The 20,324-nt window shown below is 51.7% G+C and overlaps 1 protein-coding gene across 5 annotated transcripts in view; it reads right to left on the reverse strand.

Moving 5' to 3' along the window:
* The window catches only part of LOC135283685 (S-adenosyl-L-methionine-dependent tRNA 4-demethylwyosine synthase TYW1-like), a 99,694-nt gene that overhangs the window by 17,703 nt on the left and 61,667 nt on the right, over nucleotides 1–20,324 (reverse strand). For all 5 annotated transcript variants that reach the window (XM_064394726.1, XM_064394725.1, XM_064394723.1 and 2 more), the window contains 2 exons: nucleotides 11,295–11,405; nucleotides 3,294–3,461 (listed from right to left, as the gene is read on the reverse strand). In XM_064394726.1, coding sequence (XP_064250796.1) covers nucleotides 3,294–3,461; nucleotides 11,295–11,405 — 279 coding nt within the window. The remainder of the gene's footprint in view (nucleotides 1–3,293; nucleotides 3,462–11,294; nucleotides 11,406–20,324) is intronic.

A 20,324-nucleotide genomic window follows, 5' to 3' on the forward strand; every position in this document is an offset into this window, starting at 1 on the left:
TGGGCTGGAAGTGCTTTGGGACAAGGATAGGGTGGAACACACATGGAAAGTAAATCCAGCACCTTAGGGCACAGGGATTTAGTCCAGAAATGACCAAGATATTGAATTTCCTTCAGAGAAATCCTCCCTGCAAGGCAGCTGCAGCTCCTTCCCCCTTCTCAGGAGCTCTTTTGGTCCTCCTGAGGGTACACTGAGTGTCCCAAGCAGGAACAGCAGCAGCCCCAGGCCTGTCTCTGGAAAAGGTCCCTGGAATTAACTGTTCCATTAGAAAGTTGCTGCTGCGTCCATATCTCAGCTCATTAGTTCAAAGTGATGCCATAAATCCCATTTTTGTGACCATGGTTTATGGGATTTACTCAAAAGCAAAGAGAATTAATCAAGAATTCAGCACTGTTGCTACAGAATCAAAGAGGATGGAGCCCAAACACCAGGCAGCTCCCAAAGAGGGATGGGAAGCAGGGGAAGGCCAGGAGGAGGATGCAGGAAGGGCAGGGAAGGGGAGATCCCAGCCAAGAGAAGGCTGCCCCCAGCTCTGACTGTCCCCACTCATCCCTCAGGCTCCAGCAGGACCCACCCATCCCTGGCAGGGCCCAAGCCAGGTTGGACAGGGCTTGGAGCAGCCTGGGACAGTGGGAGGTGTCCCTGCCATGGCAGGGGTGGCACTGGGTGGGCTTTGAGGTCCCTCCCCACTGAAACCAGCCTGGGATCTGAGCAGCTGACACCCAGTGCCCCAAAGCCATGGAAATGCCAGTAAGAGATGGAGCCTCAGGGCATGGGGGGCAGGGCACAGGGGCTGTTCTCTGGGGTGATCCTTGGGGTGTGGGAAGGGAAAGTGAAATCCAGCATCTGGCTGTGAGGATTCAGTTTTTAGACTTTTTGAGTTCCCCTGGGATGCAAAGCTCTCTGAGGTTCAAGTGGGACCCATCCTCCCCTGAGGGCTCCCAGGAGCAGCTCCCAGAGAGCAGAACCCACTGGTGGCCAGCAGGGAAAGGGATGTGTGTGGGAAGGGACCTGGAGGCTGAACAGGAGAGTTTTAGGACCCTGCAGGCCCCCAGGTGCCCCAGTTCCCATCTGGGGGCACCCCGTGACCTCCAGAGAGAGAAAATAACACCAGACACACACCCTGCAGTTTGCTTTCCTTAAATCCCTTTTCTCCCTAAATCCCTGCCCTTAAGAGAGCCTTCCCTCTTGAGCTGTCACTCATCACAAGCAGGTGCCAATCAACAAGCCCAGGCAGCAGCTGCAGGATGGATTATTCCTGACATTCCCAGACCCCTTCCTACAGGCTGGCATTCAATGACAGCATTAAACTTATCAGGAGCATTGTTTGAACACCTCCAAACTCAGACCTAGAAAAACACAGTGAAATAAATCACATTTCTTACTGATTTTTATCACACTCTTCCGGCAACTCCTTAATTTTTTAAGGACCCCTTTGATTTTGCAATTACTCCAGTTTGATCCCAGTCCCAGAGCACAGGTTTTCCTGCAAATAATAGGCACTGACAGATTATATTCTCCACTAGAGCCTGAAACTCAAAGATTAAACCCTAATGAAAATAAATTTATTTTTTATTAGCTATTTTAGCACTGAGGACAGATTGCTTCCCACAGACACCCTCTGCTAATGGCTGTGGAAGTAGAAGCAGCTGTTGAATTCCTCCTGGACAGGTACCAATTTATTCTCTTTGCTAATGGTGTTACTTAAATTCTGCCTCAAGAAGGTTTCTGCAATCTGTTTGTTTGCTTTCCTGGACCTCACAATGCAAAAGGAGATTTTGCTTTCTCAGGAACAGTTGCCAGTGGCAACAGCCAGGAGTGAGACTGTAAATAAAGCCAATTTAAGGTGAGATCAAACACAACCAGTGCCAGGTGTGCTGGTTTTCTCTGCTCCTTCCCAGCTGCTCTATTTGCAGATTCCAAACTAGTTTTAGATTGCATATTTGGGAGAAATTCCTCCCTGGAGGGTGGGTAGGCCCTGGCACAGGGTGCCCAGAGCTGTGACCTTGCAGTGGCTGCCCCTGGATCCCTGGCAGTGCCCAAGGCCAGGCTGGACACTGGGGCTTGGAGCTCTCTGGGATCATGGAAGATGTCCCTGCCATGGAATGGGATGGGCTTTAAGGTCCTTTCAACCCAAAACATTCCAGCAATCGACAATTTCATCAGGTGCTCAGCTGGCACATTATTATCTTTTTCTGCTGTCCTTCTATTAATCTTTTCTGAAGCTCAGAAAGCAAATATGTACTCATTATTTTTCATTTCCTGCATCCTTTAAATTTTTTTTTTTTTGGCATTTCACTTGTATTTCATTTCATTTCCTTTCCAATACTTGAAGGGGAGACAAACCTTCCCAGCAGGACCTATTGCAAGGGCTGATGGATTTAAACAGCAGCAGGGTCGATTTCCATTGGATATAAGAGAATATTTTTCACCATGAGGGTGGTGAGGCCCTGGCAGAGGTTGCCCAGAGAAGCTGTCATGACAGTGCAGACCCCAAGGAGCATATCCAGGGAAGGGAAGGGAGCTGGGAAGGGGCTGGAGCCCCAGGAGCAGCTGAGGGAGCTGGGAAGGGGCTCAGCCTGGAGAAAAGGAGGCTCAGGGGGCCCTTGTGGCTCTGCACAGCTCCTGACAGGAGGGGACAGCTGGGGGGTCAGGCTGTGCTCCCAGGGAACGAGGAGAGGGAACGGCCCCAGGCTGGGCCAGGGGAGCATCAGGGTGGATTTTGGGGAAATTCCTTCCTGGAATTTGTTGTCCAGCCCTGGCACAGCTGCCCAGGGCAGAGGTGGAGTCCCCACCCTGGAAGGTTTTAACAGCCCTGGGATGTGGCACTAGGGGACATGGGGCAGTGTGGCCCTGGCTGGGGCAGTGGTTGGACTTTTCTAATCCAAATGATTGTGTGGTTCTCTGATTCAAATGTGGTGATTCTGCCTCTGGAGAGGTGGCTCAGGGGAACAGGAAAATAACAGAGCATCCCTTGGGTCTGAGTGGCATCCAGGGGTGTGAAGGGCTGGAATCCTGGGGCACACCATGGATTCTCCTGGCCAGTGACTGGAGGGGCTTGGGAAGCTTTGGAATGGGGTGCCCAGGGCAGGGGTGGAGTCCCCACCCCTGGAGGGGTTTAACACAGGTGTGCACGTGGCACTTGGGGACATGGGTCAGCGGTGGCCTTGGCACTGCTGGGCTGAACACAAAGACCCAGAGGGCTTTTCCAGCCTAAACCACTGGGGATAACTCTGAAGAAGAAGGCTGTTAGAAGCAGAGAAGGCAGCTGTGCCCTGCCCAGGCAGGCTCACCTTGCTGTGGGCCAGCAGCAGGCAGTTGGAGTGCTCGTGCTCGCAGGCGATGCCGTACTCCGGGAGCAGCCGCGCCAGCTCCTGCACGAAGCTCACCACCTCCCCGTGCCACGGCACGTTGGCCATGGTCAGGCTGCTGGCAGAGCTCTCCCCGCAGTAGGTCACACCCTGGGGACACAGAGAAACAGGACAGTCAGCTCAGCACCCCCAGCCCTGGCAGTGCCAGCCACAGCAAACCCTGCAGCTGCCGGCTCTGCCCCCTCACACCCGATCCCATGGCAAGGTCACAGATCTCTAGATGGCATCAAAATGGGCCCTCCCAGAGTGACACATCCCCAAAGCACCATGCCAGGTGTCCCCAGCAGTGGCACACAGGCTGGGCTTGATCCTGGAACACTGCTTTAACAGGAAAAGGCAGGATGCTCCTGAGTGACCAAGGGACCTTGGAGAAGGTCACGGGGGCTGGAAACGTGACAAGTCTGGCAGAGTCTCATGGGCAACCAATGCCACGTCAGTGGGACACTCCCAGAGATCCTGTCCATGTGCCACAGAGCTCTGGGCCTTTTCCTTCCAAGCCCGGGCTGTGATATTTCTGCCATGCCCTGTCTGTACCCAAACCCAGCAGGTGCCTGGGTGGGCTGTACCCATCCCCTGCACATGGAGCTGATGGGCACTGGGAGCATCCCTGGCACAGCAGAGACTGATACAAAGCTCAGTCCCTCCCTGCTGGGAGCACTGGAGCTTTGGGAAGCAGCTTCTGGGTCACGTTCTGGAGGCACCCCCAGAACTGCCCCTCAGAGGTGACACCATTGAAGGACACCTCCCCTGCAGATCCCGGGGTGTCAGAGAAAAGGGGCTCCTGCTCCAAATCCCTCCCCAGACCCCCCCAGCCAGGCATGGACAGAGAGCCTGGAGCAGGACTCATGTCCCTCTGTCCCCACACAGAGCCAGGACTGCTGCTCTGGGGGACTGCTCAGGGAGTGCAACACCTCCAGCTCTCCTCCACCCCATCCACCACCCTCAGCCTCTGAATCCAGAATTCCTGAGGCTGGAAAAGCCCTCCAGGATCACCAAGTCCAGCCTGTGACCAGTCCCCACTGTGTCACCCAGCTCAGAGCAGTGAGTGCCACATCCAAGCCTTCCTTATCCAGCCACACCATTCAGGGACCAGTTACTCCTAATTTGGAGATGTGATCATCTGAACCTCCTAAATTACTGATTTAGTCTCAGCCATGGCCTCAAATTTGCTTTTCCTTTTTTCTCTCCTTCTTTCTATTTTTCCTTCCTCCCTCCCTCCCTGTTTACCCCCTGTATGACACAAAACCCTTGGACAGCACAGAACACTGGAAGTTCCTTGCCCTGTAATTTGCCCACAGCACAAGCAGCTCGGTGGGTGGTGAGCACTCAGTGTTGCCCACTTGGGGTGCAAACCCTGCTCAGCTTTAGGGTGTCTTTTAATGTCTGCTTGAAAATATTTCACAGCCAGGATCATGATCCCCATCAATTCCTTCCAATCAAATAATTCACTGCCAATTTCTCAGCAATTCATCTGCCATCCCTGAGAGGAGATCACACACCATATCCCAGGGCTGGTCACAACCCTGGTGCCCAAAGAACAAACAGAACAAAGGGCTTTTCCTCCAGACACCACCCAGCCCCTCTGCCCCCCTTTCTGGGTGGTTCCAGCCCCTCTGCCCCCCTCTCTGGGTGGTTCCAGCCTCTCTGCTCTTGGGCTGAGCTCTTTTATTGCAGTCACAAAATCCCATCAAGCACCAGCCTTTACAACACAGTTTTACTGATGTTGTGTCTGGCCTGCTCCTGGTTTTCCCCTGGGAAGAAGACTTTGACCTCTTTAAATGGAATTTGCATCCAGGTTCATGTGTGGCATGACCATGGCAAGGCTCCAGCTGCCACCAGGCTCCCAGTTCCTGATTTACCTGCATTTCCCTGGACATAGAATGTGCAGACACATCTTTGCCAACACTTTCAACCAGAGCACAGTGCACACACAGGGCTGCAGGAGCAACAGCCTGCTGCTAATTGGGAACTGTACAAGTTTTGGAAGCAATTACTTTCTCACCCATAAATTTATGAGGGACTCCTCCCATTAATCTGCCCAAGCACCATAACTCAGAGCCAGCCTGCAGGAAGATTGACAGGCCACAAGCCAGGAGTGCTCACCAGGGATGTACATTCAGGCTTTTTTAGGGCAGCTCTGTAAGTCTGAACCCAGAGTTGAAACATGTTTGTTCTCTATTAGTCAGTGTTATATCAGAGCAGCCAGCCATGCAAATCAGGGGTTTGGATCCCCAAAGTTCAGCTGGAGACACACAGCAATATTCTCCCCACACTCATTATCCAGATTATGATTTGAGCAGCATGAAAAATGTATGAGTATAGAGGGGGAAAATTCTTCAGAAGCTCCAACGTGATTCATGCTCTCAGTAAACTACAAAGGTATCGTTTACAAGCAAAGAAAGCACAGAGGCAAATGGAATAAGTGAGTGCTTGGCTGGCTGATTAATTCCTAGCACAAATCAATGGGAATCAGCTTTCAGCACACCGAAGGAAAGCAGCTTTCAACTTCCCAAACTTCTTCAAACTGGAGTTAATTAACAGCTGATAGCACTTAAAACCCATGCGGAGCTGATGAGGGCGGTCACGTTCTGCTTTGCAGTAATACATGAAGACAGTTATTAAGACATCAAGAATTAAAAAGGAAAGGATCCCATTGTTCACCCAGAGCTCTCTCCCCAGCCTCCCTGCGGCAGGAACAGCAACGATTCTGCCTCTTAATTACCTGCTTAATAAGGGTGTTTGAGCAGCCTAATCCACGGAGCTCTGGCCAAGTACCTTGAAATGCAGAAGCCTTTGAAAAGCATCCCAGCTCTTCCTGGTTCTGCCAGGATGCATCCAGAGCAACTGTGCTGGGCATGCTGTGGAGTTCACAGAATCATGGAATGGCTTGGGTTGGGAATGACCTTAAATCCCATCCCATTCCACACCCTGCCATGGCAGGGACACTTTCCACTGTCCCAGGCTGCTCCAAGCCCCATCCAGCCTGGCCTTGGGCACTGCCAGGGATCCAGGGGCAGCCACAGCTGCTCTGGGCACCCTGTGCCAGGGCCTGCCCACCCTCACAGGAAACAATTCCTAATTCCCAATATCCCATCCATCCCTGCCCTCTGGCAGTGGGAGCCATTCCCTGTGTCCTGTCCCTCCATCCCCTGTCCAAAGTCTCTCTCCATCTTTCCTGCAGCTCCTTCAGGCCCTGCAAGGCCCCAGTTCAGTCACCCCAAAGCTTCTCCTGTCCAGGTGAGCATTCCCAGCTGTGCCAGCCTTCCCTCCCAGCAGAGCTGCTCCATCCCTCTGCTCATCCTGGAGCCTCCTCTGGGCTCCTGCAGCAGCTCCAGCCCCTGCCTGTGCTGGGCCCAGGGCTGATTTTCAGCTGTAATGGAGCTGAGTGAGCTCAGAGCCTGTGCCAGGGTGGCTGCTGGTGCTGTGGGAAGCAAGGGAAGCATATTCCTGCCCCGAGGACCTGGCTGCTGCCCCGGGATGCACACAGCCAGCAATCCCTTCAATCCCCAGGGCTCTGAAGGAAACAACTACAGCTGACAGTGCTTTGTTTCTCCACTCACACTCCATACTTCCCAATTTAATTACTGAACAAAACAATTCTCTTCACTCCAGGCCCACAAATTATAAATTTAATTGAGGCTCGTGCAAATTAACAGAGAACAAAGTGTAGGCCAAGCTGCTGAGTGACAGAGACACTGTTTAAAATCTGGGCCAGCCATGACCCCAGACAAATATAAAAAGCCTCAATGCCACATTGACTGCCATCTCTGCAATGAAAACACTCCTGAGCTGAGCAGCAGCACCCCTCAAATTACAGCCACATGGCTTCACACGTCTGCTCCTGCTGCAGTGGGTTCAGACAGGATTCAACTCCTTGGCTGCTTTTCATCACCACTTTCAAGTTGATTTAACAAAGGCCATCAGTCCTTTGTGCTGCCTCAGTCTGCAGGTAGGACTGAGGATGGTTGGTGGTACAGCACAGCCCCAGTATCTCCCAGCAGCTCTCCAGACCCCCCACACCCATGGCAGAGGGTGCTGCACTGCCTGGAAATAGGCAGGGATTCCCTGGAAGTGGAAGCAACTCCTCCTGGGAAAGCTGAACTCAAACACAGGGCCAGCCTTTCACCCCAGCTCTCCACATGAGCCCTGTGAGGATGGAGAGAGGAACAGCCACTGCTGAGCCACCCCCTCTGCTCCAGGGTCACAACCATGGAATTATCCAGGGTGGAAAAGTCCTCCAGGACCACCAGGTCCAACCTGGGACTGATCAGCTGGAGAAAAGGAGGCTCAGGGGGGGCCTTGTGGCTCTGCACAGCTCCTGACAGGAGGGGACAGCCGGGGGGTCGGGCTGTGCTCCAGGGAACAGGGACAGGAGGAGAGGGAACGGCCCCAGGCTGGGCCAGGGGAGGATCAGGGTGGGCACCAGGGAAAAATTCTTCATGGAAGGGGTGGTCAGGCTTTGGAAGGGGCTGCCAGGGAGGTTTGGAGTCCCCATCCGTGGAGGGATTTAACACCTGGGGACACTGGCAGTGCTGGGAGTGGTTGGATTCAGTCCTGCAGGTCCATCCCAACCCAAATGATTCTGTGATTCTCTAACAGCAAGTGTCCAATGCTGGTCTTTTTTCAGGTGTGGAAATCATACATTGTTGGGTTTATTCACAGCAGGCACCAGAATGGGTGATTCAGCTTCACCTCTTCATCTAAATTCCAGCTGGGATGGCAGCAGGATCCTGAATGGGTGTTGGACAGGTGGGGGCAATCGCTTCTTGCTGCATGCAATTAAAAACTCATTAAGGCACAGCTCATTTTCCTCATTATTTTAAGCAATTAAACAGTCTTTACTGTTTAACTTGACAAGAGTGAGCAGACTGGGACAGACACCCCCCCAGCCCTTCCTTGTACACATTTGCTTGGTCTCTTCAATTCTGCAGCCAGGCCTCAGGTACCAGAGCAGGAGCTGCAGTCCCAGAACAGCAGCCTGAGCTGGGCTGGACACTGAGATTATCCAACTGCATGAAAAAAATCAGCAGGAAAATCAGCAGGGAAAGAGCTTCCTAGTGGCTGAAAACCTTTACAAAGGCTTGGGAAGATTCTGTGCCATGACTTGGATCCCAGCTGTGCCCCAGTCCTGCCCTCAGACACCGTGCCATGGACAGCCCTGGGACAAAGAGCCAGCCTGGTAGCTTTGGGTTTCTTCCTTAAATTCTGAGGGACAGGAGGAAGCAGGAAGGCTCTGCTCAGGCTGGAGCTCACACCACTGCTATGAGCTGAGTGCCAAAGCTTCACCCTGCCCAGAGCAGCTGTGGCTGCCCCTGGATCCCTGGCAGTGCCCAAGGCCAGGCTGGACCTGGGGATTGGAGCAGCCTGGGACAGTGGAAGGTGTCCCTGCCATGGCAGGGGTGGCACTGGATGAGATTTAATGTCCCTTTCAACCCACACCATTCCATGATTCTAGAATTCAGCAAGGACAGACTTCTAAGACCAAATCCAGTCACTGACCCAGCACTGCCAATGCCACCCTAACCCATGTCCCCAGGTGCCATGTCCAGTCATCTTTCACATCCCTCCAGGGATGGGGACTCCACCACCTCCCTGGGCAGCTCTGCCAGGGCCTGGCCACTCTTTCAGTTAAAGAATTTTCCCCAAAATCCACCCTGTGCCTCCCCTGGCCCAGCCTGAGGCCGTTCCCTCTCTTCCTGTCCCTGTTCCCTGGAGCACAGCCCGACCCCCCGGCTGTCCCCTCCTGTCAGGAGCTGTGCAGAGCCACAAGGGCCCCCTGAGCCTCCTTTTCTCCAGGCTGAGTCCCTTTCCAGCTCCCTCAGTCTCTCCTGGGGCTCCAGCCCCTTCCCAGCTCCGTTCCCTTCCCCGGACACAAAAATGCTGCACATCAAACAAACCTCTGGCTTTCATGGGACTCCAAGAGGGCACCGTGGGAAGAAAAGGAGTTCTAGCACATTCCAGACCTTAAATACAACCATCAGCTCTTTACAAGTGTGACAGATTAAGGCAATAAATCAATTTGATGCATTTTTAATGACTGAGTCTCCCTTTACTATTGGCTTAAGTGGGAGAATGGGGTCCCACAGAGTCACAGCACTGTGAGCCACTCATGGAAATGAGAACAAGGATTAAGCCCTGCAAGAATCTAAATCTCTCTCCATCCACCCCGTGAGGCTCTCTGGAACAACACTGGATTAGCTGCCTTCATCTGAAATGGACGTCATTTATCCCAAGTCTTCAGCCAGAAAATCCCCAGGCTCAGCCCCACTGTCAGGCAGAGCTTTGCAGAATGTCCCCATCCCTCCTTGAGGGTTGGTTTGAGCACCACCTGGTCCTTGGCTTTTTACCCTGGCACACTGAGGGGCTGCAGAAAGGAATGCTGAGGCCTATCCACACCCCAAATATGCTTCATTCCCAAAGGAACACAAAAAATTATTTTCAGTCAAAAATACCAGGTCTTTTGGGGCAAATTGCCAAGTCCCAAATGCTGTGTGATCAGCACAGTGTGACACTGGACCCCCAGTGCCACCATCCCACTGCATCCAGCCCCTCCCTGTCCCAGCTCACAGGGGAGCTGTGTTCAGAGCTCACAGAACAGGGTTCAGAGATCCAGGAATATCCCTGTGATGAATATCCTTGTCCCAGCTCCCACAAACAGGGTTCAGATCCAGGTAAATCCCTGTCCCAGCTGGAAGAGCACCAGGAGTACACCTGTGACCACTCATGTGTTTCCTTGGCAGAGCAAGGCAGGAATTTTCCAGGGCAGAGCTCTGGAAAAGCAGGATTGTGACACTGTGAGGCAGAGGGAAGAGCAGCCCGTGCCCTGCAGGGACAGATGTTTGCCCTGGACAGTTCCTGGGGGAATCCCTGCTGTAACATCAACTGGCACCTCCTCATCTCACTAATTAACATTAATGCCCCGGGCAGAGCAGCCTCAGCAGCACCAGCCCCACAGCCTCTGCTCCATCCCTGCCCTCCCCTCCCTGGCAGGATCCTGCACATCCAGGGAAGATGGAAAACCAAGGGGTTATCCCCAAACCAAACTCCAAACTCAAGCTGGGATGAAGCTCCCAACTTCAGCAGCACACCCAGAGGGAAAAACTCTCCGTGCTGACAGAAGGTCAAACTTTCACAGCAAAATCCAGGCTTTTTCTTCATAGCAGCAGCAAAAAAAAGTTGGAAAATTTTTTTTAAAAAGGTTAAAAAAATGAAAGAAAGTTTGAAAAAATTATACAAGAGAAGGAAATGAGAAAAGAAAAAGGAGAGTCCAGGAGCAACAGAGTTGCACAAACACAGAGTTGCACAAACAGCTGTGCTGCTCTGCAGGAGCTGCTGGGTGAGAATGCTCAGAGCACAAGGGAAGGTGCCTTCTGTACAAGTTTGTAACTTTTTTTACAGGCTCTATTTACTGACTTGATTAAGCCCACAATAAAGTCCCTCCTCCCTGCTGTATCTCACATCTGCTGGCAGCCCTCAAACCCAGCCAAACACAAACACATCACTGAACCTTTCACCTTTCCCCTGGCAAAACTCGAGATTAGGATGGGAAGAATCCTACCCCAAATTACCAGCTGAACCTGGAATATTTTGTTTCAACTGATAGCTGATATAAAGAAGGAATAGCTGTTTATCTTTGTTTTCACAGAAATACAAAAAAAGGCCAGACAGTGATGATTCTGTTGGAGAGAAATCAAGGCTGGCTGGTACAAAGTTTGGTTTGTGGCACAGGGAAACCTGCTCCAAAGGTACATACAGGATACTAGAAAACACCACCCGAATGTGAATTATTGTTCACTAATATTAAAAACAAGAGAGGAGTTTCTTATGCATCACGTCAGAAGAATTTTAATTACTCAGAAAGTTTAGACTAAAGGCAGGGGGGAAACGGGGACAAAAAAATTGAAACAGCTCCATGCAGCTCACCTTGACCTCGATGAAGTCTGGTTTCCCAAGGGATATCAGGTCAGCATAAGCTTTGAGTTCATCCACGTTCCAAGCTTTCACCAGGGTCAGCCTGTAAACAGTGCGCTGTTGCTGGAACAAAGGAAAAATCCTATTAACATCACATGCTGACCCAGGAATGAAGGAAAAATCACACTGACATCCCATTCTCACCCAGGAACAAAGTAAAAATCCCACTGACATCTCATTTTGACCCAGGAAAGATGTTCCAGTCTTGCACACAGATTCAAACAGGAGAAAGAAATTAAATCATTATTTTATTCCAAGAACTGAGAGATTGAAGCAAACCTGTTCCTTTAGGAAATCTGCCCTGTTCACCTGGGCTGAGCCAGCTGGTGCCACACAAATCCTCCCTCTGCAGACCTCAGATCCCAGGCACTTTGTTTGTACAGGAGTTTAACTCACTGGCACAATAAGCAGGAAATATCTCTCTCTCCTGGATTTGCTTCCCCAGGCACAAAACCTCCCCATGAGTTACAGGTGTTTCAGTGCCTCCAGCTGGATCATCAGTACAAGGGGACTCTCACATTAACATGGAAGGATTTATTTTGGAAAAGCCCTCAAAACATCGAGTCCAACCTTGACCCAGCACTGCCAAGGCCACCACTGAGCCATGTCCCCAGGTGCCACATCCACAGGGCTGGTAAACCCCTCCACCACATCCTACACAGCCTGGTTCTGTGTTTGACAACCTCTCCATGAGAAATTTTCCCAAAACCTACCCTGAGGCTCCCCTGGCCCAGCCTGAGGCCGTTCCCTCTCCTCCTGTCCCTGTTCCCTGGGAGCACAGCCCGACCCCCCGTCTGTCCCCTCCAGGGGGGATGTGGAGAAGATTCCCAGATCCAGCTCCCTCCTGGAAAGGGGGCAGAGAGCTTCTGGAGTTATTCTCATTTGCCCTCCAAGGGCTGCTCTCCAAAGGAATCACTGGTGACAAAAGGCCTCTCAACACAAGCACTTGACCATGGAACAAATCCACTGCTCACTCCTCACATCCACTGGCTTCCATCCTTCCCCTCCCCTTCATCTTCTACTGATGTTTTATTTCACTTATTTTTGGAATTTGTTTTTATTTATAGAGCAATTTTTTCTGGCAAATCTGCAGTTTAGATGAACTCCTTTGCTGTCTCTGCACACTGTGGACTGGAAAATATAAATGCTGATCCCAGTGTGGGCAGCAGGGCAGGGATTGAGATCCTGCCCCTGTGCCCAGGTGAGACCCCACCTGCAGAGCTGCCCCAGCCCTGGCCCAGCACAGGCAGGAGCTGGAGCTGCTGCAGGAGCCCAGAGGAGGCTCCAGGATGAGCAGAGGGATGGAGCAGCTCTGCTGGGAGGAAAGGCTGGCACAGCTGGGAATGCTCACCTGGACAGGAGAAGCTTTGGGGTGACTGAATTGTGACCTTGCAGGGCCTGAAGGAGCTGCAGGAAAGATGGAGAGAGACTTTGGACAGGGGATGGAGGGACAGGACCAGGAGGAAGAAATTCCTCCCTGTGAGGGTGGGGAGGCCCTGGCACAGGGTGCCCAGAGAAGGAACATTTTAGTCCTTCAGATCCTGACTGCCACATCAGTGAATTCTGCCCTGCCTATAAAAATCAATGTATCACTCACCTACCACCCATTTCTGTGTGTTCCATGGAGGGAAAAGTAATTTCTACACCAATTTGCTATGCAAACCTTCCAGGTTATTTACTAAGAAATAACTAGAAGAGAAACAAATGAACACCAGGAACATCTTCCAAATATGTCAAGAACTAAACCAGCTGACCTCTACCCGTGGCATTTAAGCAGATATTTAAAGGACAAGAAATTCCTCTGATTTCAATGGATTGGCAAAAGAAAGGTCAAGAGACAAGCAGAAAATCAACCGTTAATTACTGAAGAGAGGAGAACAGTAGAGGAGCTAATACAGAAAAATAAACATGGTGTTTGCACATAACAGGGGAAGAAGAAAGTAGAGGGAAAAGATCTAAGGAGGAAAATCTGCAGTGCCCACACCCTATCAGTCCTGTGGAATTACTGGAGACCAATTAATGAATTAATGGCTCCCCAAAGGGCAGCTCCCAGTGGGGAACAAGTGCAGCAGCTTCAAGGCACCAGTAAAGGTGCCTTGCACCTTGCACCAGTAAAGGTGCCTTGCTTCAAGGCACCAGTTTGTATTTAACATAACTGGTCCTGTTTCACAGCAGCCCCAGTGAGAGCATCACATCCTCCCAGGCAGGCAAGTGGGGCTTTTTCCCATTCAAATCTCCTTTTACCAGTCTGCAATTCACATCCCAGCTCATTTAGAAGTTTAAGGTCAAAGACTTCATAAAACTAAACATGCTATGAGTGAATTTAAAGGGCTTCTCCCCCTGGGGCAGCACTGACAAGGAATAACTGCAGCCTCTGTGTGTGCCCCTCTGCAACACCTGAACTACCCCAGAACCTGCAGGAACTCACCATGGCTGGGCAGGGAAAGCACTGAAAGAAACTGAAACTCTGCCAAAGGCAGACAGCAAACAGGTAGAAAAATCAGAAATTAATCTGGAGAAGCCTCTTTCCAGAGGGCAACATCCCTGCAGTGTTGTTGAGCAGAGAAACGCTGGTAGAAGGCAGAGATCAAAATGAGTAATATCCCAAAACGTTATCTGGGAGCAATCCTTGCAGACTGCCAGCAGTACAAACAGCCAGGCTGTTTTATTCATGGATTATTTGTATTTGTTGTACAATAGGGCCCCAGGAGATCCTCTCATAAGCACAGCAAAACAAGAAATAAAGAGCTTAAGCCGTGAGAATTTAAGGATCTAAAGCATCAGGATATAAAAGGAGCCCGGGATGCTCCACACTCCATGCTTCCAGGAAAAGCAGCTGTTACTCCACTCCAGTCATGAGGAGAACACAGAGGAAGAGGAGTCAGTGTGAGAACAACCCTGCAGATGGGTGCCAGTGAAGGCTGTGGGTCTGCTGTGTCTCTGTGCACAGAGCAGCCTGGCATGGAAGGCAGCTCCCAGGGTCCCAAAAATGCAAGTCAGGAACAGCCTCCTGTTCCTGAAACTCCTGAGGACAAAGGAGGGCAGAACTAGCCAGGAGAACCCCAGCCTTTTCCCTTTGGGGGAAATTCCTGCTAAAATCCTTCCAGGCTACCCCAGGAAGCACAGCAGCCCTTCAGTGTCAGGACAGGGCACCAGGGAAACACAGCCTGTCTGACCAGGCTGAGGGGAGGATCCTCAGGATAAAGAATCCTTCCACTGGGTGGGTCTCAGCACACACTGACTGACACATTTTGGCCCCAAACCAGTAATCATGGAATCACAGACTGGTTTGGGTTGGGGCCTTAAAGGGCTTCAGTTCCAGCTGCTGTGGGCAGGACACCTCCACTAGAGCTCAAGGGTGGAGCCAGTATCCAAACACCCTCAGAAAATGAGGGGATTTTGTCAGAGCTGTGGCTTCACTCTGCACTGGAGGCTCTTCTTGTCCCCCTTGTCCCTGGGAGCTGTCACAGCTGCCAGGGCCCCCTGACTGGCTCGTGCTTCCCTGCCTGTCCCCTTCAGAGGCTGGCAGTGCAGGGTTATGGGGCAGCTTTTTGTGGGGACAGGAAAAGCAGACTGGAAGCTGGGCCAGGGCAGGTCAGGCTGGAGATCAGGGAAAGGTTCTTTCCCCAGAGGGTGCTGGGCACTGCCCAGGCTGCCCAGGGAATGGGCACGGCCCCGAGGCTGCCAGAGCTCCAGGAGCTCCAGGGATGCCCAGGCTGGGATTGTTGGGGTGTCTGTGCAGGGCCAGGAGTGGCTCTTGGTGATCCCTGGGGGTCCTTCCAGCTCAGCACATTCTGCGATTCCATGAAAAAGACCAAACTTTCTGTCTCAGGGTGTCTCATGCCCCAGTCCCACACCAGCAGTGCCCATGGTCAGAGCTCAGAGTCAGGACTGGGATCACCTCAACACAGGCACAGCTCCTTCCCATGAGCCCAAGGCTCAGCTGAATCCCCAGATGAGTCCCCAGACTGCTGCACCATTGCCCCCCTCCACAGCTCCTCCTGGAACACACCAGGCTCCCTGGTCCAGCCTGGAGAGCGAGGGGCCAGCTGCCATGGGCCAGCCCGGAGCACAGCGGCAGCACTGACTCTGGAGCCTGTTCCCAAGGCAGGCACAGTATCCCTGGCAGCCATCCTCACATCCTCGAGCCTGTCTCATGTACCAGTGGATCCCTTTGCTGCTGGCCCAGCCTCAAAGGCACAGCTCTGGCCCAGCCCCAGCCGAGGACACTCACCAGAGGACTCAGTGTCACTCTGACAAAGTGCTCCCTTCCCACTCCAATAACCACGAGGGATTGAGGCTGCTTCTTTTTTATCATTTCTTTTTAATTCCCTCCTCCTCAACATTCATCTTTTCCTAGATCAAATGTAATTATTCTTCATGAAACATCCCAGGTGTAATCCCAGGAGGAAGAGGGAACACGTCACCTGCAGAGAGCAGGATGCTGAAGGGACACAGGCTTGGCTGGGGCAGGGGAGCAGCCCCCTTCTCCAAGGGGAGCAGGGAAGCATCTCAAGGCCCTTACCTTGGGTCCTGTCACTTGAACTCTTTTGTTCAGGCAGAATATCAATGTCCCCCTGTTTGGAAATAAATAGAACTACACCCAGATTTTTGTTTCAGCTGCTGGCTTAGGCTCAGGTATCCTGAACGCTCACATGGATTTCTTAGGTACTGATGAAATTATTTTATTGTCATTTCATTCACAGTCTCCTCCACAGAAATCCCGATTTTTGCAGCTAATGAGTCTCAACATTCTCAACAGAAACACAGCACAGCAGGATGAAAAAAGCACTCTCGGGGGGAGGAAATGATGGTGCAAGCTCTAAACAGAACCTGCCCTTTGTTTCACACAACTTCACAGCCCTTTCAGCACCGGATGAGGAGCAGGAGCCACTTCAAAGGCAGCTCCTTCCATCAGGATTTTTTTCCTCTCTTCAAGGAAAGGCTCCACTTGCAAAAAGCCCCTTCATGACACATTCTCCGAGGTTCTGAGCTGGCAGGAGCCGCTGTGAGGGCGGCAGGGGCAGCCCCAGCCCTGCACTGTCCCCAGCCCCGGGCTCAGCCCGAGCCTGCCCGGCTCCGCGACGGCCCCAGCGCTGAACGCAGATATCAAAGCCATCTTCACGCTTGGAAATTACTTGGCACAGCGATGTGCATCGGGGGAAAAAAGCCCCTGCAGCCAAAATCTCTTCTCCACAGCCGATAAGGAACTGCTTTATGCAGAAAGCTCACCAGGGAGAAAAGATCCAAAACACAGCCCGAGGAAATCTCAGATCCCAACGCCCCCCAGACTGCAGAGCTTTCCAAAGCCTTCCAGTTCACCAGAGACAGAGCCCCCCTGAAAGGACTGGAGGTCACTCCTGCCTCTCACAAATCCAGCTCTGCTGAGCACGCAGGAGCTCTGCTGGTCACAGGATTCTGGAATGATTTGGGCTGGGGGCATGTTAAAGTGCATCTTATCCCACCTCTGCCATGGCAGGGTCACCTTCCACTGTCCCAGGCTGCTCCCAGCCCTGTCCAGCCTGGCCTTGGGCACTGCCAGGGATCCAGGGGCAGCCACAGCTGCTCTGGGCACCCTGTGCCAGGGCTTGCCCATCCTCACAGGGAACAATTCCTAATTCCCAATATCCCATCCAGCCCTGCCCTCTGGCAGTGGGAGCCATTCCCTGTGTCCTGTCCCTCCATGCCTTGTCCCCAGTCCCTCTACAGCTCTCCTGGAGCCCCTTTAGGCTCTGGAAGGGGCTCTGAGCTCTCCCTGGATCCTTCTCCTCTCCAGGTGAGCACCCCCAGCTCTGCCAGCCTGGCTCCAGAGGTGTCCCAGACCTGGGAGCAGCTCCACGGCCTCCTCTGGACTCTTTGCAGGACCCACCATGCTCCAGAGCACCACCAGGGAAGGCTCAGTGTCCTTTGAAAGATAGAGATGAATCCATTTTTGTGGCAACCAGGAGCCTCCCTCTGCACAGGGGCTCCTCTCTGCCCTGGGCCATCCAGCACCAGATGGATGTGACTGACGGGGAGTGAGTGTCACCCCCTGTGACAGTCACTGCAGGGCCAGGGAGGGCTCAGCTGAGCACATTGCACAGCTCAGGAGGGATTTTCCCCTCACAGCTGAACTCAGCGCAGAGCACAGAAGTTTTCAGCTTTCTTTCTTAAGGCAAATGAGCATTAAGGCAAACCCCGAGGAGGCTCTGCTGCGTAGGAACCCACAAACCCACGGAGCATTGTTCCAGCAGCTGCCAGTAATACCCAGGTGAGAGCAAGTGCAGCCTTTGTCTCCGGTGCTAAAAAGGTGCTCATTAGCATAGGCTAATTAACACATTAACTCTGCTGTGAAACACCAGCAAAGCTCAAAGCAGGAGTTTCGGTGCTCAAGAAGACCCAGGCTCAGCTCCAGAGCCCTGGGCTTCACCCAGGACCTTCCTGCTGTCCCCACATCGTCCCCAGGATGGGGACAAAGCCACCCTCACCCTCTTGCTGGACCCTGCACAACATTTCACTTCATACAAAGGACCTTCTTTGCCTCCTGTCTGCGTGTGGGGAAAAGCAAAACCAAATTACTGATACACTACTTGGGGATGTGGATTTTCCACAATTCTGGAGTTTCTGAAGGTTCAAAAGCTGGAGATGGATCATTGGGCCCTGTGTTTTCCTGCCTACAGAGACCCAAAAGTTACTGTGAACTCTGAGCTTAACTAGAATTGAGACATTTCTAATTCAGCCTGGAGTTTTCAGTCACACTGCACTTCCAAAAGGGACGTTTTCTTTGGACTTGGATAAACCAAGTTTATTACTCTGTAAAACCAGCAGAAAATAATTTGTTTTTACATGGGTATAACAAAAATGTCAAATTTGGGTATTTAAAGCAGGGCTCCTAAATGACCCAAGATTTGTGTTTCCTGGTATGTCTAAGCACAAAAATATCTCTTTAGGTGCTCAACTTTTCTCATCTGAGATTTAAAACCTTTCCTTAAAGCAGATGGAGAAGTGGAAAAGGATGGTCTTTAAAGTCCTTCCAACCCAACCCATTCCATGATTCCGTCATCTGAGTGCTAATGCCAAAGAAACTGGGATGTTTCTACAAAATAACCCCAAACTCACAAAAAACAAACATCAACCCCAAACCAAAATGCACACCTACCACTACTTTTCCATGCAAAAGCCATTCCTGCTCCTTGTGAGGGAATCAGGCAAAAAACTAATTAGAGAATCAGGAAAAATACAATTACGAGGTGATGTCCACATGATGAGGACTGGTTCTGCATCTTCTCTTGAACCTGGAGCCCGAGGCAGTCTCTTTAAAGCAGTTTTTAATTCTTTCAGCTTTAATATAAATGTGTAAGAACCAAAATTGTCTCTCTGAAGTATAATTATTGTGAAGAGCCAAGCCTGATCTCTGTATGAAATTCCTTGTTCTTCCAAGGCCTTGAAGATAAGATGAAAACTGTCCTGAATAATAATTAGGAAAACAGCAAAGTTGGACTTTTGGTTTGCATCAGGTTTTTTATCACCCAACACAACTGCCCTGGTGTGCCCCCCAGCTCTGAAATCCTGCCTTGAAAGAATAAGAAAGTCCTGCAGTGAGATGAACTCATCAGCATTAATTCCCAAACTGGAATTTTATACCAGAAAAGCCCCTCAGCCACTGCATAGTCCTGCTGATGTGTGAAGCACAGGAATGAGGGATCAGGACTGGAAACTGAGGAGAAAAAGCACCAAATTTCACGCCCTCCACACTTACTCTTCCTGCACTTGCTTGTAATCTACTTTATTGCTTCACACTTCAGCAGAAGTTAATCAGATTATTGAAAAACCTCTATAAATAAAACAAAGTACAGCATCAGCTTTGTTTTGAGAGATGAAAATGTTGTTCTTAAGTAAATCCAAACCATGACTGTTCTTCATCTATTTTCCATGGAATTGGTTTTAACACACTTGCCCTTGGAAATCAGCACCAACAACATTCCAGTGATTCTTTCTTTCTTTTCCATATTTCCAGTGCAGTTTCAAGGAATCATGTAAAATTTATACCCAGGGAAAAAGAAGCCCAATGCAAAGAGACTTAAAATAGAACAGCACGAAAACAGATCCTATCAAATCAGCAGCAAAACCCACTTCAAGCTTGCTGTTTAACAGGCTGAGACGGTTCTTCTCCCAGGAAAGGGTGGATGCTTGACTCCAGAGTGGCAGGAAAAGCCTCAGCAGGAGCCTGGGGTGCCACAGGCACTGCACTGCCAGGATCCAGCCAGGGCAGGGAGTGGAACAAAAACCCCTTCCAGCAGCAGAACAGCTCCAGTCCCTGTGACTTTCACAAGACCCCAGGCAGCAGGCTGGCAGGGAATGCTGCTGTGCAAGCTCCCAGGACAGGCAGGAGCAGGACCTTGTCCATCCCCGGGCTGGAGCAGCAGCTGCTGCAGCAGCAGGGACCTGCCAGGCACATCCCAGGGGACAGGGCCTTGTCCTGCCCAGCTGCTGCTCTGCCTCATGGCAGGAGCTCAGCCAGGCCTGACCTTGGCTCCAGCCCATCCCTCCCTTCCCTCAGAGCTGCTGGAGAACCCCCGGCTCCTTCCCTCTGAGCACAGGGATGGCTCCTCCTCTGCTGCCCGGGATAGGCCCTGCTGCAAGGGCACAGGATGGGGGACACAGAGTGGGCTCAGGGGGGAAAAGCCCTCCCAGGTCGAGTTCAGCCCTTCCCCAGCACTGCCAAGGCCACCACTGGCCGTGTCCCCAAGTGCCACATCCTCAGGGCTGCTCAAGACATGCTCATGTCTGGTCAGGTGTGGGAAAGAAGAGGCTTCACAGGGGGAAGAGCTGAAGGCAAAATCTAGGACTTGGCCTAGCCTCCTCTCCTTTCTCCTCTCTCCATTCCCCAAAATGCCCCAGACACAGCTCCAGAGCCACACTCTGATGCTCCATGACCTGGTGGCTCAGGCCTGGCTCCTTGGCCAGGATGAGGGAGGCCTTGGAGAGGCACCATGGCAAACC

The sequence above is a fragment of the Passer domesticus genome, chromosome 19, assembly GCF_036417665.1.
Source record: "Passer domesticus isolate bPasDom1 chromosome 19, bPasDom1.hap1, whole genome shotgun sequence".
NCBI classification, from domain to species: Eukaryota; Metazoa; Chordata; class Aves; order Passeriformes; family Passeridae; genus Passer; species Passer domesticus.